The sequence below is a fragment of the Grus americana genome, chromosome 28, assembly GCF_028858705.1.
Source record: "Grus americana isolate bGruAme1 chromosome 28, bGruAme1.mat, whole genome shotgun sequence".
Taxonomy (NCBI): domain Eukaryota; kingdom Metazoa; phylum Chordata; class Aves; order Gruiformes; family Gruidae; genus Grus; species Grus americana.
The window spans coordinates 6,321,558-6,338,040 of NC_072879.1; the positions used below are offsets into that span (position 1 = coordinate 6,321,558).

Consider the following 16,483-nt stretch of genomic DNA (forward strand, 5'->3'; position numbering starts at 1 on the left):
GAGGGGCTGAGGAGGCTGGAACATGCAGAGACCCCACATTCCCTCCTGGGAGACGCCAGAAAGTCCTTAGCAGCCAACAGCCAGAACACAACATGGCGCCGTCACCACTGCAGCTCCCACCGCACAGCCCTTGGGACCCCCTGGCTCCTGCAGACTTTTGTCCTTCCCCAAACCTTCTACCCCCGAGGTAGGGACCCACCCCAATCCCTGCACCCCAAGGACGCTCTTGGAGGCAAGGGCAGAGATGACTGCTGGCCATCATTCCTGTCTCTCTTCCAGGCTCAGCCACCCTGACTGCCCTGCCAGCAGCAGCCCTGTGCCTTTGGCATCCCCAGTCCCTGGGCACTCCCAGCATCCCCATCAGCCCTGGCCCCATGGCAGTTTTGGCCCCTGCCCTTGCCTGGGTGATGCATGCCCAGTAAACCCCATTCCCAGAGAATTTCCCAAATAGTTGGGGCCATCTCTCCCATTTCACCTCCTAGAAGCCAGTCTCCTCCCTGCTTTGCAACTCCATTCTGCTGGCACAGCTGCTCACTCCAGCCACAAGCTTGCCATTGGAGCTAGCTCAGTGGGTGCCCCAGGAGGGTTCCTCAAGCCCAGCACGGCGCTCTCACCCACACAGGTCTGCAGAGGGCTCCATGAAGCTGCTTCTTCAACCTTCAGGTCTTAACACATCACCAACCTGCCTCCATCAGCCCACTCCATGCTCAGCCATGGCACTGCTTCTCTGCCACCTGCTGCCCTGTGGTGGCCATGGACACCCCTTTGCCAGAGCCCATGCAGGATCCTGCTACCCTCCAAAGAGCTCCAGGGCCCTCTGTGGGACCAGCTGTCTTTCTGGGGCTAACTGAAAGAGAATGGATTTAGATTGGACTTGAAGAAACATCTTACAATGAAGGTGGTTAGATTCTGGAGCAGGCTACCCAGAGAGCTTGTGGAACTTCATCATTGGAAGCATTCAAATTCAGGTTGGATGGGGCTTTGAACAACATCATCTAGTGAAAGGTGTCCCTTTCTCTTGCAGAGGGTTAGAATCTCTAAAGGTCCTCTCCAACTGAAACTATTCTGTAATTCATGAAAAGCCCCAAGAATGCCCCAGTGATGGTCCTCGAGCTTCCTCACTCCACTCTGCACACAGTACATTCCCCCCCCCCCCAGACAGCCTCAGGCTCTGAAGTTATCTGCAAAGACTTTTATTATCTTCAAAGGATTAAAAAGTGGCCAAAAATCCCCAGGGCAGGACTGCCATGGGCCCTGGCTGTGCCACAAACAAGGCACCTGAGTTTCAATAAATAAACAACTTCCCAGAAGAATGGCACACAAGTGCTGTACCCCCAGCCTTCATGGCCCTCCCGCACCCCTCAGACACTCTCGATGGGGCACTGGCAGCAGTGCAGGGCCAGACCTGGGCTCAGAGGGGGACAAGGAAGGCCAGATCAAGGGCATCAGGGATGCGGAGCTCATCCAGGTGCAAGGGGGAGGCAACGAAGGGCAGGTGCACAGGGAAGAGGTGGCTGGTGTCCACCAGGAGCTGGCTGGGTCTCCCTCCATACTGGTCCTGCAGCTGCTTCTGTGGGGATACAGCGCTCACATCCAGAGCTGCCCCAGTGAGGGAGCACATGCAGGGCAGCATCCCCCAGCACTGGGCCCCAAGTCCCACTTACCTCAACGCTGCTGATAAAGCTGGGACTGATGCGCTCCTCCAGCCCAACAGCTGGAGTGTAAGCCCGGAGTATCTTCACAACCTGGAGGAGATAGTGGGGAAGATGAAGAGGGAAGGAAAGGCCTGGGCACAACAGACACTTTGGGGTATGGTATGGTCCCCACCCCAGTGCATCCCTGGTGTACCCAGGGAGGCCAAGGAGCCCCAGGATAGGATCGGTGCCCAGCAGGCAGCAAGTCCCAACCCCCCAGTACCTGCTGGGGTGACAGCACCGTGCACAGGCTGCAGAGAGCTGCAGCGTCCTCCTCTGTCACCTTCTTCACCTGCAGCAGCTGGGCAGCCTGGACCAGGGGCTCCAGCACCTCATGGGCCCCACTCTGCTGCAGCCCCTCTGCCCGCAGCCACTGCTCCAGCTGGCTGATGTTGTACCTGCCGGGGAGACCAGGTCAGGGGGAAGCACAGGCCATGCCCCAGCTCCCCTAGATACCTGTCCTGCACAGGAACTGACCTGAGCTGAATGCCACGGCTCCAGGAGCACATGTCCTTTCTCAGCAGCAGGTAGTTGAGGGTGGTGCCGCTGATGAGAAAGAGGAGCTGGCGTAGGGCCTGGTGCCCTACACTGGGCGCCAGCCCATGGCGGTCCAGCACTGCACAGAAGGAGCCCAGCTGCTGCAGCAGCTCAGGTAGGGTGTGGGCAGGACCTGCCGAGGACCGGTGGTGGCCAGGAGGGCAGGAAGAAGACAAGCCCTGTATGGGCTCACTCTCCAGCATTGCAGCAACTAAAGGGTAGAAAAGGCTTATCATAACAAGTCAGAGACCCCGCGTTGTGCCTCAAGCAGCCAACGTGCTCCTTTGGTCCCTGCATCCCCCAACTGGGATACAGAGACCAGTGGCACCTCCAGAATAGCTGGCCCAGGCTAGCCCAGGGGCTGGCCCTGCTCCGTGAGGCTGTAAAGCAGGTCATGGGGGAAATAGAGCTCCCCACAGATGCAGCCAAAGGTCCCTGGGATGCTGACCCCACTTTAGCTCCCCAGCCACCTCCTTCAAGCCAGTATGCTCAAGAAGGAGATGATCCCTTATAGAAGGGGAACCCCAATTCAGAGCCTACCTTCCCCCTCTGGGTACAGCCTCTGTAACACAGCAGGCAGTTCACACAGCTGAGCTCAGCACTCCCTCCCTGAACCAGCATCCTGTGAGTACCCTGCAAGCCTCCCGAGCCCAGGCCATACCAATCATGGGTTTGAGGTGCTTCTCAGCCGTGCGGATGAGCTGCTGGTAGAGCTGGACAGCCAGGGCACCCAGGCTGCGGCAGGAGCTCTGGGGGTCCACGTTCTGCAGGCGATGCTTGTTCTGCTGTACTGTGTTCCCCTGACAGTAGCTCTGTGGGCACAGACTGGGTCAGAGCCAGCAGTACCAGGGGACACGGCTAGGTCTCCGAGCAAGTGTGGAGCACTGTCAGCCCAGCACATCCCTGCCTACCTGGGTTGGGGGCAAAGAGGATGCAGCCCCAGGTGGTAACAAACCCTGCCCCACTAAGCTCCTGCCCTTCCCAGGGAGCTGGCAGGCCCCCCCCCCAGCCCAGCACTACCTTATCCTGGCTGTACTGGTGCAGGCAGTTCAGGAGCCGGCAGGTGTTGGCAAGCCAGAGTGCCACCATGTCAAAGTCATCACTGTGCTTCTGCAGGAGGGAACAGAGATCACTGGGGTCAGCAGGGCTCTGGTGGTGACAGCAGCAAGCCCTCACGCCCCGCAGTAGCTCCGTGAGCCATACAGAACCTGATGAGGGCTGTGGGGGTGCAGACCCGTCAGACCCTCTTGCAGGAGACCTGCAGCACCCAGGAGCACTCCTCACCCCAGAAGAGGTTCAGGCTGGACACTGGAGTCAGGCACATGCTGCCCTGCTGGCCAGGCTGCTGCCCCAGTGCCAACCCCCCCTTGGCCAGTGAAGCTCCTGCTCCTCAGCCCAACCCACAGCCCCAAGCCCAGCACCTTCATGACCCTTTTGATTGCATTGATGGCTGCATCCAGGAGCGAGCGGGCCCGCAGCTCATCACAGCAGTGATCTGCATGCCGGAAGCACAGGAAGAGGATGTAGGCAGGCAGGTCTGGGAACATCCCAGGGCTTCTCTGTGGTTTGTAGTCTGCAGGGGAAAGCAGGACAGTTGGAATCCAGGCAGCTATAGAAAGCTGGTCCCAAGCCAGGCAGGATGCTGCCCCAGCAACACTGAAAGGATGAGCTTACAGAAGTTGGCAGGAAACCCTAGCAGAGACCAAGCTGGGGTAAGGAGTCCACATGTCTCCAAACCCTACCTGTGATGACAGCCTTGATAATGCGCCCTTCATCCTCCATCCTCCATGCTAGCATGGCCTGGGACTGGGAAAGGACTGCAGCGGACGCTGCCAACTCCTGCGCTGGCCCAGTAGCCTCTCTCTTCCCTGGGGAAGAGGAGCACAGGTCACATCCTGCTGTGTCCTGGGATATAGGACCCTGATCAGGTCCAAGCAGATGCTTCCCAGCATCTCCGTTTGGAGGGACTGCTCCCCATGTTGAAGCTGAGCAATGCTCCAGCCTCAAACCAGGCTGGTGACCCTCTAAAGCAGCCCCATGCAGGCACTTGCCTGTGAGCTCTTGGATCTGCTCCGCATAGGTTCTCAGTTGCTTCTGAAGCTTCAGTGTGGTCCTCTCCTGCTTCTCCAGCTTCTGGGCCAGCTCCTGGGCAGAGACAGCCCCGGCAGGGCTCAGCCAGCCTCCCTCAGCTGGACACCCCCACCAGCACCCAGCAAGCTAGCAGGTATGCGGCAGGATCCCCCACATTGCTCCTTAAGGAGCTGCTGCAGCTCACCACAGGGCAAGGGGGTGGAAGCCAGCCCCAAGCCTGGTCCTGCCCCCCCCCCCCCCCCCCCTTACCCGGTTCTCCTCCTGGAGCTGCAGGACACGGTGCTGCAGTCCCTCCTGCTCCTGGTGCCGCTGCAGGTCCTGGATGAGAGCTGCCTGCTGCTGGCTCAGCTTCTTAAGTGAGCAGATATCAAGGTGCAGCCCTTCTACCTCCTCCTCATGCTGCTGCTTCTCCTCTCGCAGCTGACTTGCCAGAAGCCTGCACACAGGCACCCAGGGAAACTGAGGCACCAGCCTCCTTCAGCTGCCACACCCCACCCCCTTGGGGAGGCTGCTGAAGAGGTATTTCTCCTCTGAAGCCTGAGCTGGGAACTCTCCCCCTGCCCAGGCAGCATGGACTGAGCTGCACTACCAGAGTATCTCCCCTCCAGCTGCCCCGAGCCTCAAAGCACCCACGGTACAGCCCACAAACAGGCTACACCAGCCCTACCCTCTTAGGAGGCTCCTGTTGAGCCCAGGGTATCCAGTCTACTCACAGTGGGCGTGCCTGTGCTCAGAGCAAGGTGGGATGTTCCAGCCCCCCAGGAAAACACAGCTGGGTGTGCTGGAGAAAAGGGAAGGAGAGCCAGGGCTACCCCACAACCAGCTGGGCAGCAAGGGGCAGGCTGCCAATAGCAATTTAGGAGGTACCTGCTTCAAAGTGGATTTGCAGTTGCCCAGCACCACAGCATTGCAGAAGCCAGGCAGCTGCAACCCAAGCCATGGCTGGGTAAAACACCAGGGAAAGCCCCACCAGCAGCATGGATCCAGTAGCCCATTGTGGGGAAACCAGCCTCAAATGGGAACCATTTCCCCGGATCACACTTACTTATTGGCAACCTGTACCGCATCATATGCGTGCTTCAAGTCATCATCCACCTTCTCTGGGCTCCTGCCCAGCCCCAGCATCTCAGCTATGTGCTGCAGGGAGAAGAGAGCAGGGTGAGGCCAGCCCTGCCAGCCTGGATCTTGCCCTGCTCATGGTCGTGGGGCAAGGGCTCACCCTGCGCTTGAGGAAGTCCAACGGTTTCCTCTCCTCCTGCTCCATGGGGGCCTTGGACCTCCGCAGCTCCTCCCGGGTCCAGGCTAGCTCCTCATTGGCAGCATTGAGCTGCCCCAGGAGGAGAAGGTATGCCTTCTCAAAGGGATCCTGGCCCACACTGCTGGGCTGTGGGTGCAGCCCCTCTGGCACCGGCTGCCAGCGCTCCTCCAGCCCCTGGGTACAGAGACAGGGTTTGGCACAGCAGCCAGTGCTGGGCACCAGCGCCAGAACACCTGCAGACACCCCTCCCTGATGGTACCAGCTCCCAGCCAGGAGCCCCAGGGCACAGCTGTCCCCACAGCCAGAGGAAGGGACAGTCCACTTGTCACTCCCACCCCACCAGTGTCACCACTAGCCTCAGCCTGCTGGTCGGAGCCATCTCGCGAGGGAGCTGTGGACATGGAGGATAAGTAGCTGCTCTCGGAGCCCAAGAAGCTCTCTGATGAAGGGGACCGTCTCAAGGTGCTTTGCTGAGAGGGGAGAGAAGGACAAAGTTGTTCCCCTGCACCCCAAGTGCCTGCTGGTGCATCGGCTGGGGCAGAGCAGCGATAGCCTCAAGAGGCTTGAGGATCCCCCAGCACACAAGCTGCTGAGCCCACTTCTCCCATAGGTGCCCTGGACCAGTCAGCGCTGCCTCCATCCCACGAGGAGCCAAGGGAGGGATTGCCCTGAGCCTCCCTGTGTCCCTGCCAGCCCCTCACCCTGTGGAAGGCCACCTCATCCCGCAGGTTCTCATAGCCCTGCTCCAGGCGGGCGTACTCCTGCACCAGGCTCTGGTAGCGTGCCCGCTCCTCCTCCAGCTCCTGCAGCAACCCCTGGCTCTCCCGTGCCGCACGCTGGTGCTGCTCTGTGGGGACAGACACAGCAGGGAGTGGGGAGAGGCAGGACCCCTCTGTGAGGGGACATGCAGGAATACACCAAGCCTGCATGACCAGTCCATACCCAGGGAAATGGAATAAGGGGATCAGAGGACCCCTATTACCTTCCAGGTCCTGTGACTGCTCCGACATGCGCTGGATCAGGGCATCCCTCTCCTCCCCCAGCTGCAGCTTCATGGCTTCCACCTCTGACAAGCGCTGCAGGAAAGAGGAGGGGTAGGTACAGCCAGAACCCTGCCCAGGGCCAGCCCTGGCTGTCAGAGGTCCCCTCCAGGGACTGCGCATGGCAAGAAGCCCAGCATGCTGCCAGGTCCCTGGAGATCCCTGCAGAGCCCCAGCAGAGCAAAAGCATCCCCTGGACAGACAGACCTGCCTGAGCTCCTCAACCTCCTGGCCCAGGCAGCTTTTCATGCTGTGCCTCTCCAGCTCAGCCAGACGCTCCTGCAGCTGCTGGACCTGGACGTCACGGGCCGCATCCTCCCGCAGCCGCTGCATCTCTGCCCGCAGGTGCTGCACCTCCTCAGCATGGGCAGCATTCAGCTGCAAAAGCTGCTCCACCAGCCGCTGCTTCTCCTGGGCCTTAGGCCAATGGAGAGAGCACATCAGGCAGGTAGCCAGGAACAAGGGCATATCCCCACATTTCCCATCAATGAAAGCCCATGCATATTCAGGCTGCCCTTCTGCAATGAACCTGGATAACCCATTTCCAACCCATCTGTTTGGAGCCCTGAGCCTTTGGTATCACCTCAAACAGAGCTCAGGCCTGAGAGAGCAGCTCTCCATGACATGCCATCCCACATGGAGCCACACATGAGCTTTGCCATGGCTTTATAGCCCGTTACCCCCCTCCTGACCAGCCCCAGCAGCAAGATTTTCCAGCCCTGCTTCCCCCAACTTGCAGAGACAGGACCACACCACAGGAGCCCTCTCTCCCCCCTCCACAGACACCCCCAGGAAAGGAGTGGTGACAGCTGGAGCAGAGACACCCACCCAGATTGGGACGGCAGATGCCGGCAGGCGCACGGTGGGAGAGCACACCATGCTGGAACTGTTCCCAGCACATGACGCTGTTACAAGACTGCGCCCAGCCAAGCACCCAGGAGAGTGCCTAGTACATCCCCAGGGCCACCAGCCCCACATCCATAGGGAGCACTGAAAGCCCAGGAATGAGACCTAGATGCATGACTCCTGCCTGGGGACACACGTCAGGCAGAGCCGGCTCCTGCCCCAGGGCTAGGAGAGGACTGAAGACCAGGGTAGACACGGCTTTGATGGCAAAAAGCAGCTGCCCCCACATCCTGGGACCCAGAAAGGGCTGAAGCCAGCACCCACCTGCTCATCCAGCCTACACTGCAGCTGTATCACCTTGATCTCCATGCCCTTGTGCAGCTGCTTGTAGTGCTCAACCGAGCGTGCCTCAACACGCAGCCGCCGCAGCTCCCGGCATGCCTGCACTCGGCGGTAGCAGCACTGTAGGTAGATGACGGCCCTACGCAGGCGGGCATAGCGGGTCCGGGCCAGCCAGCCCCTGACGGCAGCCTGGATCACCACAGCTTTCTGGTGCCTCACCATCTGTGGAGGGAGAGATGAGGTAGTGGCACCACCAGCAGCACAGGCCCCCCCCCAGGTGGAATTGGGACACCCACTGCCCTGCCAGACTCCTACCTGTTGGTAAAGACGCCGGACAAACATGCCCCGGGCAAAGGCTTGGATGGTGACGACAGCCTGGCGCATGCGTAGGTAGGAGCGCCGGGCCAGAACCATCCTCAGGGTCTTCTGCAGCACCACAGCAGCCCTGGTCCTTCGCAGCATCCTGGTGAACCTGCAGGGAGGGCAGAGAGCTAGGCAGGAGGTGGCAAAGCCTGCAGTCCAGCCCATACCACAGGGACACCCAGGTCAAAGCCCAGCCCAGAGCTAGTATGGCCACCAGCTCACCCCAAGGCTCAGCTCTGTCTCAGCTCATTGCAGCTCCCTCCGAGCCCCATCCCCTGCTCACCTCCGGGCCAACATGCCCCGGGCATGACGCTGCAGGCAGACTGCTGCAGCACGTGTCCGTCCAAAGCGCCTCCGTGCCAGCCAGCCCCGCAGGTGCCTCTGCAGCAAGGTGCAGGCTGCCCTCAGCCGCCGGTACCGCAGGTCCTCCAGGTAAGCCACTTGGCCAGCCCGGAAAAACACCTTGTTCTTTCCACACTGGTACTTGCTGGGGTCCTACGTGCAAGGGCAGAGTCAGTCCCAGGGACAAAGCATACCCTAGCTGGGCTCCCCCAGGAGCTCCCTGGAGGCTGAGTTCCTCCCCATCTCCCAAGCTCACTCATTTCAGTACCCCACAGGGCATCCATGCATGGGGAGAAGCATCTGCAAGGGATACTCACAGCTGTACCCCCCCCCCCCCAAGCAGGACCCTTACTTGGAGCAGTCTCTCAAGGGCAAGGCTGCAGATCTGCTTCTCATGAGTGCCCATCAGCTCCTCTCTGCTCACCAGAGCCCTGTACCTCTCTAAGAACTCCTTGTATGTCCACCTGTGGAGGACAGATCAGTGTTGTGGCTGGAAAGGGGAGGGAGCGCCCAGGGTGCTGCTGAAGCAGGGGAGTACCTGGAGGGGTAGCCTGAGGCACTGATCCGGATGGTCTCCAGGACCCCGCAGGCTCGTAGCTGCTCCACTGCTCGCCTGGAATCAAACCTGGGGCAAAAGAGGGGCTGATCTAGAATAGGTCCCAACCAGCTTGGCACACTGCAAGCTATGTGGGGCCAGGGCAAGTGTGACACAGATTAGAGGGACAGCAGTGCCCCAGAGTGTCCCCATTTCCTCCAGCCTCCCTGCCCAGGCACTCACACAAAGGGCTGCTTGCCATCATTGGGTTTGATGCAGCGAATGTAGTGCGGTGTGGTGCTGCTCAGCATCTCCATCAGCTTGTTCAGGGAGACTTTGAACTGCAGAGGACAAGGCAAGCGTGGTCAGGGCCAGCAGGAACATCCTGGGGCCAGCACATGTTTTTTCCCCTATGCCCCATACCTGGCTGGAGATAGACCTCTTGCTTTTTTGGCTACCGGGCAGCGATCTGCGGCTAGGGCGACCAGCCATCCTGGGCCCACTGGACCTGCGAGACTGCAGGGACACGGGGCCATCGCCTTCCTCCAGGAAGAGCTCAGTGAGCAGGGTAGACTGCACAGAGCAGAGTTGTGAGAGCCAGACATACCTTGCAGTGAGCATCACCCAATACCTAGAGAGCCATCACCACCAGGAGACACAGCCCCACAGAGGCCAACCCAGTGCACTTTGCCCTGCTACAGCCCAGATGTGCCCCTGCCTGCTCCTTCCCTCAAGAAAAACTAAGTGCAAGCCATGGGCACCTTCCCAGGTGTGCTCCAGAGCCCTCCGAGATGTCCCTTACCTTCTGCCAGGGCCACGCAGGGTGGAAGGGAGAAGTGACAGCATTACAGACCTGGAAGCAGCAGAACCCTCCAGCCCTCTCAGCAGGGACATGGCCAAGGCATCCCCCAAAATGGGGAAGCCCAAGGCAGGGGAACAGAGTGGGGAGCATTCACATCTCAGGGCACCCTGATCACAGCCAGCACTGCATGGGGCTGTGACAGCAGGCAGACAGGGATTTACCCTGCAGAGCTTATACCTCCTACCCCATCAGTCCTTCCTCTAGCCCCAGGCTCCCAGGGCGCCACAAGTTGGCCAGGCGCTGCCCTACACAGCCCCTGCTCAGGGTGGCTCTCACCTTGCTGGCTCGCAGCAGCCCTACCAGCTCCTCGGGGACAGCGTCCCTGTTCTTCTCCACAAACCCATCACACTGGTATTCCACCTGGCAGGAGACAAGGCAAGTACCAGCATTAGCCTGCAGCTTCCCAGACTAGTTTGGTGCAGGGCTCTGCCTGGACACAGTCCAAGCCTGTTGGAAGAAGTCCTTGTGGGAGTCAGAGCTGGTGGTGGCCACATTGCCTAGCTCCTGCCCTACTGCAAGGCTGCCGATGGGAACCATCACAGCCAGAGTTTGCATATTTTTACCCTCAGTTAAAGAGTTGCGGCCCACCACTCAGCAGCAGCAGAGCAAGCAGGATCCACTTCCCAGCCAGGGAGGGTGCAGGCAGCCACCACAGCCACTCATGACAGCAGGAGTTTGCCAGAGCTACCACCACCAGCTCTAGACAGGGCAGGCTGGGTGCCCCTTGGTGCAGAGCCACTGCCAAGGACTCCTCACCCAGGGCTGCACTGCCACAGCTTCCCCTACCTTGCCAGCAAAGTGGCAGACAATGAAAGCATCCGTGGGCCTCTTGGGCTTCTGGAAGTGTGAGCTGCCGAGATGGATCTGGTAAAGTTTCTGGGCCCAGCTCCCATCGCTACCTTGGGGCATCTGAAAGGCAAATGGGTCAGAAAGGGCAGTGGGGGCCTCTGGGTGGCCATGGCAGCCTGCTCCAAGCACTCTTTGCCTACCTTGCACTCCTCATTCAGCAGGTCCAAGATGCCAAGCCGGCCCTCAATGAGTTCAATGCATGGCTGGTTGTCACAGAAGTCAACGAAGACCCAAGGGATCTCCTCGGTCACATACTCCTCCTGCTCCAGCTTGAAAACATGCTGGAGGGCAGGGAGAGCAGAGCAGGACTGAGCCAGGAGGGGACAAAAGTGGCCAGCCACCAGGCAGGTTGCAGGCAGTGGCTTGGTTTCCATAAGACACCTGAGCCGCTCTTCTCCTGGAAGAAGAGTGCTTTGGGGAAAAGGAGGGGACCATACACAGCTACAGCAGCCTCCCAGAGCCCGATGTTTGCCAGGACTGAAGCACCAGCCACGCTCAAGGCAGAGAGCACCAAAAGTGACAACACAGCAGGGGATGTGCAGGGCCCACCCTTGCTATCTCCCAGCAAGACGACGCATCTGGGTGACACCCACCAGGTTGAAGAGCTGCTGCAGCTTCTCATTGGCATAGTTGATACAGAACTGCTCAAAGCTGTTGAGCTCAAACATCTCAAACCTGCGGGCAGCAGAGACCTGCCTGAGGCAGCTGCCAGGCAGAGCCACCCCAGCCAGCCACAAGCTCCAGGCAAAGGCACCCAACTGGCCCCACTGCAGGGACAGGTACTGCCCCATGTCCCAGTTGGAGCAGTTGGTGGCTGCAGACCTGCAGTCACAGCTGATGCAGGAGCAGGACCATGCTCTTCCAGGCAGCCCAGGAGAGGGGAACTGCTCTTACCCATAAATGTCCAGGATGCCAATGGTAGTATGGTGCCCCTCCAGTGACCGCAGGGCACAGTTGACCCTGCTCACCATCCACCTGAAGACCTGCCCGTACATATGCTTGGCCAGGGCATCCCGGGAGTTGAGTGCCTGCTGCCTGGAGAGGGGCTTCAGGTAGGTCTCACCAGCAGTGACCAGCTTGCGGTGGCAGAGCCAGTGCATCACCTGTGATGCCTCAATGCCCAGCAGTGTGCAGAATAGCCCTAGGGCCTCATCAGCAGGCTGCAAAGAGGCAGACCCTGTCTGAGATATGGCTCCTGCAGCCAGCACAGTTCAGGGGCCAGTTTGGGATGCAGGGTGCAGGCAGCAAGCTCTCCCTCACCTCCACAAAGCAGCCATCCCCACGGCGGTCCCTCCCTCTGACCACGATGTTGCCCAGGTGCAGGATGGCAGCCAGGATGTTGAATAGCTCCAGCTGGTCAGACTCAGGAACACCTGTGGACACAACACAGGCATGAGGGACTCCCCAGGTTCCCTCCACCCCATGCTGGTCTGAGCCTTTGCATCGCACAGACTGGAGGGATAGGAATGGCCAGTAGATAGCCAGGCTCCCCAGTACTGGGATGTCTGGCACCAGCACCGGGGTGAGAGCAGTGGGATAGCCAGCCCTGGGGACCAACCCTACCCACCCCCACCCATGCCCAGCCAGGACAGTACCCAGGAGCGAGAAGGCATGCCGTGTGCTATCCAAGTCAGCTGCATCGGTGGTGCTCTGGGGAGTGGTGCACTGGCCCTGGCAGGTGTAATGGAAGGACTCTGCCCCATCTGTGGGTGAGATGTGTCAGGCTGTGAACCAGCACAACCTGCCCCATGGGGCTCCCAGCCACCCTTATCTCACCCCAGGGTGCCCAGCAGCAGCAGAGCCTCCTCCAGCATCCAACCAGCAGCTGGGGAAGGCAGGACAGCCCGGCACTGCCCAGCATGGCACAGGCCTGGCAGCAAGCTGTGCCATGGGGCTTGTGGCAGGGATGTGGCGACACTCACGGAGACCCAGGCCCTGGAGCTCTGGCAGGGTGGCTGAGGCACAAAGCTGGTAGAAGATGTGGTAGTTCCTCTCTGCTTTTGCCTGTGGATGAGCAAGAAAAGAGTCACTGAGAAGCCAGGTCACCTTGGGCCACCCTGTTCCACTGTAGCAGTGCTGCAGCCCCAGATATGGGGACAAGGGACACCTTCCCCTCTCCCAGCTTGATTCAGCAGTGCTGGGGTTGCTTCCTCAGGGGATGCCCAGGAGGCACACGCTCTCAACTCTGAGGATTGGGGTTCCCACTCAGCCCTGTCCCTATGCCACCCCAGAGACCCACCTGGAAGGTGACACGGGACTTCTCCAGCAGGTAGGTTTTGATGGTGGCCCCTGTGACACATGCTTGGCTGAAGCCAATCTTTATGTACTTCCCAAAGCGGCTACTGTTGTCATTCCTGGTTGTTCTTGCATTCCCAAAGGCCTGGTGGGGAAGGAGGGCAGGAGGTTTTAGCTGGCCCCAGATCTCCAGGTGCTCTGGAGAAGTTCAGTCCCCGCCACCCATTCTACAGGGTGGGGACAGGCACAGCATGACATCAGGGATATAGGCCATGAGGAGCACAGGGAGAGCCTGCAGGGACACCCCAGCTATCCCCATGCAGAGCCCGGGGACCCACCTCCATCACGGGGCTGGAGGCCAGCACCTTCTCCTCCATGCTGGAGTCACCTAGGCAGCCCCCAACAGTTGTGAAGTATCTCATGGCATACTTGGCTGACACAGTCTTCCCTGCACCAGATTCACCACTGACGATGAGGGACTGGTTCTTCCCAAACCTGCCAGAGAGGGACATGAGCTGGGGACAGCCTGTGACCCAATGGGACCCCTCTCCACAGATACACCACGATCCAGAGGGGGCTTCAACCCTTCCCCACTGCAACCCCAGGGATGCTCCCATGTGATGCTCACCTCACCATCTGCTTGTATGCCTCCTCCGCCAAAGCAAAGATATGGGGATCCATGTCCCCCATTTCATGGCCACTGTAGGCGTATATCACCTCCTCCTCATAGATGGGCAATGGCTTGTAGGGGTTGATAGCAACGAGGATGATACCTGGAGAAAGAGGGTTGTCCAAAGGGCAGGAGGAACAGGGCATGGGATGGGGGAGCAGGAGGGGGTGCACAGGGTTACCACAGTAGGTGTAGATGGCATTGGCCTCCAGGAAGCGCCGGCGGAGTGAGTGCAGCACAGCCGGCTCATGCAGGTAGCTCAGGGCCACCAGGTCATCAGCATCTGAGAGGCAGTCAGGGTTGCAGAGAGGTGGCAGCTGGAACTCGATGGAGTAGGCCAGTGCCTGCAAGTATGGAGATGGTGCAGGGAAAGTGCTGAACGGGGTCAGCCAGCCCTGCAAAGGCAGGATGGCTCTGTGGAGAGCAGCACAGGAAGGAGGCCATGCTTGGGCTGTTAGTCACCAGGAATCACAACCCAGTCAGCACAGCTAGCTGAGCTGGAGGCCTTTTGGGAAGTCAGGCAGGAGTTGGCAGTGAGGACCAGCTCACTGGGCAGTCAGGGTGCAAAGGGCATGGTGAGCCAGACACAGCCACGGTCATCTGAGCTCTTGCTCAGACACTAGGCGGGACACATCCAGGCAATGTTTTAGCCTCTCTGCACCCTGTTGAGGAGCCCAGGCTGGGGCACTCTGGGGGTGCAGAAGTAAACTATCTTCCATCTGGGGATGCCCGATCATGCGGCAAGTACAGGAAGGATCTGCTCTGCTGGGCTGCACAGCTCCAGCCTTACCGAGCCATCTTCCAGGCAGAGATGAAGAATGGTGTCTCCTTCCTTGTAGTCTCTGGTTATTTCTGCCACCCTCCAGACTTCAATGCAGTCAGGGATCCACACCCGGGCACCCTGCAGGGACATGGAAGGGAGGGAACCCCTGCAGAGAGCCACGGCCAGGACACAGGGAAAGCATCTGGCCACCAGCCTCCAAACCAAGCATCACAGCCCTCCCCACAGTTCTCAGCACAGTGCTCAGCATCACCATAGCAGGGTGAGTCATGGGACCCAGCACCCTGCTAGGTGCCCCACAGCCTCTTGGCTCCTGCAGGCAGGGGTCCTACCCAGCTGCTCCCCAGATGTGCAGGAAGGCACCTTTGTTGGACCCTCACTTCTTCCTGGCTCTGCTGCCCACCCCAGGAAGGCCAGCACCTTTCCAGCCCTCAGCATGGGAGGCAACCCATGCTCCTGGGCTGGGGAACCGCAGTTCCCGCTGCCTCCGTTCCCAAGCACGGGTGCCCGCAGCCCTACTCTGCGCCAAGCTGTCAGACACCATCTCAGCAGCTTCTGCCAGACTGCTGGGAACAGGGGCTGCTACCAGGAGGTCAGTACCTCGTGCTGCTCCAAGCAGGCAGAGATGAGGCCATCCTGCAGGTTTAAACAGTAGTGGAGGGGAAAATCTAATGGTTGCAGCTTTAGACTGAGATGGGAGCTGTATCTCTTTCCACAAACTCTGGGAACTATTGCAGAGCGGCAATCGGGCTCTAACACATCATGATCCCACCCCAGTGGGCTGAGGCCATCGTCTTGCTATAAGCCAGGGCCTGAAAAACCATCCTGGTTTCTCCAATTTTCTAAATCCAGGGAACTCTGCTTGCAGCAAGTGTTTCCAGGTCTGCAGTGTGCAAAGCATGTGTGTTAATGCATCATTAAAGTCGATCAAACAAGCACTGAAGAGGCTGGAAGTCTGGGGAGGGGGAAGGAAGGGGCTGAACTTTGGGTTCACATCCAAGGAGTCATCAGAAGCCTGAATGTCTGACTCCGCAGTTGAAATAAAGAGGACAGGAAGGGGATCGGGTTGCAGGGGCCGCTCAGCCAGAGGAGAGGCAACTGGAAGCCATTATCTTTTATGAGCAGTAGCCGCTGGGGGGAGCAAAAATCGCACGATGTCCAGCTTCCCGGCAAGGCACTAACAGATTCTAGTCTGAAACCGCAGCGGGACAAAAGAGCATCCTGCTAAGCGCACCCGGCTCGCCCCGCGGCTCTCGTCCAAGGGAGCATCAGGCAGGCACAAGCTGCAAAAACTGCAAGGTTCGGTCCCAGCCCGCCGGCTATTTGGGACAAGGCAACCCACGATGTCTTAAGCACAGAAACTCTCCTTACTTCGCCCAGGTTGGTACCTCAGTCAAGCCGCAATGATGGCTGCACCTCTGACCTCTGCAGAAATATCAGTACCCTCCAGCCCTGCAGGCTAATGTTGTACCTCCAGGGAGAAAGGACCATGTTTAGGGTCTGCTTTACAGCTGCAGTGATCATTTTTGATACACGGCAGCAAAAGTGAGAAGCAAGAGCCTGTCCTGCTGCCTGCTCACAGCAGAAACATCCTCAACGGGCAGAGCTGGACTAAGGTGGAAGATGTGAGCCAGGATCCAGGGGATGAAAGCAGCCAAGGCAGTTGGGCAAGAAGCAGGACAGATAGGTGCGCAGGCAGCACCAAACCCTTCTTCCCACCTGTGACCAGCACCCCCGCAAGGTGCTATGCTTGCCAGGCCATTGGTCCCTGCATGTCAGCAACCCCGATGAGCGGCCTAGCTAGAGTGCAGCAGCCACAGCGACACACACCCAGGGCAGGCAGCCCATAGCCAAACCCACGGCTGATGCAGCACCAGGCACCCAGCACCCCACGAGGTGCTACCAAGCAAGACACCAGTGGGGAGGTGCCCCAGGGGGACACCCAGGCCACAGCACCTGCAGCCACCCGGGGTGCTGAGCACCCAGGGGAGGCACAAAATCCTCCAGGTCTGCATCAAGCACCCCAGACCCGTGGGCA

At 59.5% G+C, this 16,483-nt stretch overlaps 1 protein-coding gene across 1 annotated transcript; it reads right to left on the minus strand.

Annotated features, from left to right (window-relative positions):
* Window positions 1-1,321: 1,321 nt before the first annotated feature.
* On the minus strand, window positions 1,322-14,577 carry LOC129197477 (unconventional myosin-Vb-like). The gene is made up of 36 exons (XM_054805974.1): window positions 14,455-14,577; window positions 13,846-14,008; window positions 13,623-13,767; window positions 13,333-13,489; window positions 12,999-13,139; window positions 12,682-12,763; window positions 12,355-12,462; window positions 12,020-12,132; window positions 11,654-11,919; window positions 11,353-11,434; window positions 10,900-11,040; window positions 10,697-10,819; window positions 10,187-10,270; window positions 9,472-9,621; window positions 9,292-9,389; window positions 9,052-9,138; window positions 8,866-8,977; window positions 8,455-8,666; window positions 8,124-8,280; window positions 7,791-8,030; window positions 6,828-7,037; window positions 6,563-6,656; window positions 6,282-6,427; window positions 5,916-6,050; window positions 5,542-5,754; window positions 5,368-5,459; window positions 4,572-4,758; window positions 4,283-4,376; window positions 3,974-4,099; window positions 3,653-3,804; window positions 3,252-3,341; window positions 2,893-3,043; window positions 2,172-2,442; window positions 1,918-2,092; window positions 1,665-1,745; window positions 1,322-1,570 (listed from the first exon to the last, which is right to left on the minus strand). Exons 1-36 carry the CDS (start codon window positions 14,575-14,577, stop codon window positions 1,412-1,414), a joined length of 5,160 nt encoding a protein of 1,719 aa, XP_054661949.1. The 3' UTR covers window positions 1,322-1,411.
* Window positions 14,578-16,483: the final 1,906 nt, after the last annotated feature.

Excerpts from the sequence above, each read along its gene's own strand:
- LOC129197477 (XM_054805974.1), bottom strand. The coding sequence starts at position 14,577 with ATGTCCCTGCAGGGTGCCCGGGTGTGGATCCCTGACTGCATTGAAGTC. Across the intron at positions 14,009-14,454 it reads TCTGCCTGGAAGATGGCTCG|GCACTGGCCTACTCCATCGA; the intron begins GTAAGGCTGGAG and ends CCATACTTGCAG. Across the intron at positions 8,281-8,454 it reads CGGGGCATGTTGGCCCGGAG|GTTCACCAGGATGCTGCGAA; the intron begins GTGAGCAGGGGA and ends CCCTCCCTGCAG.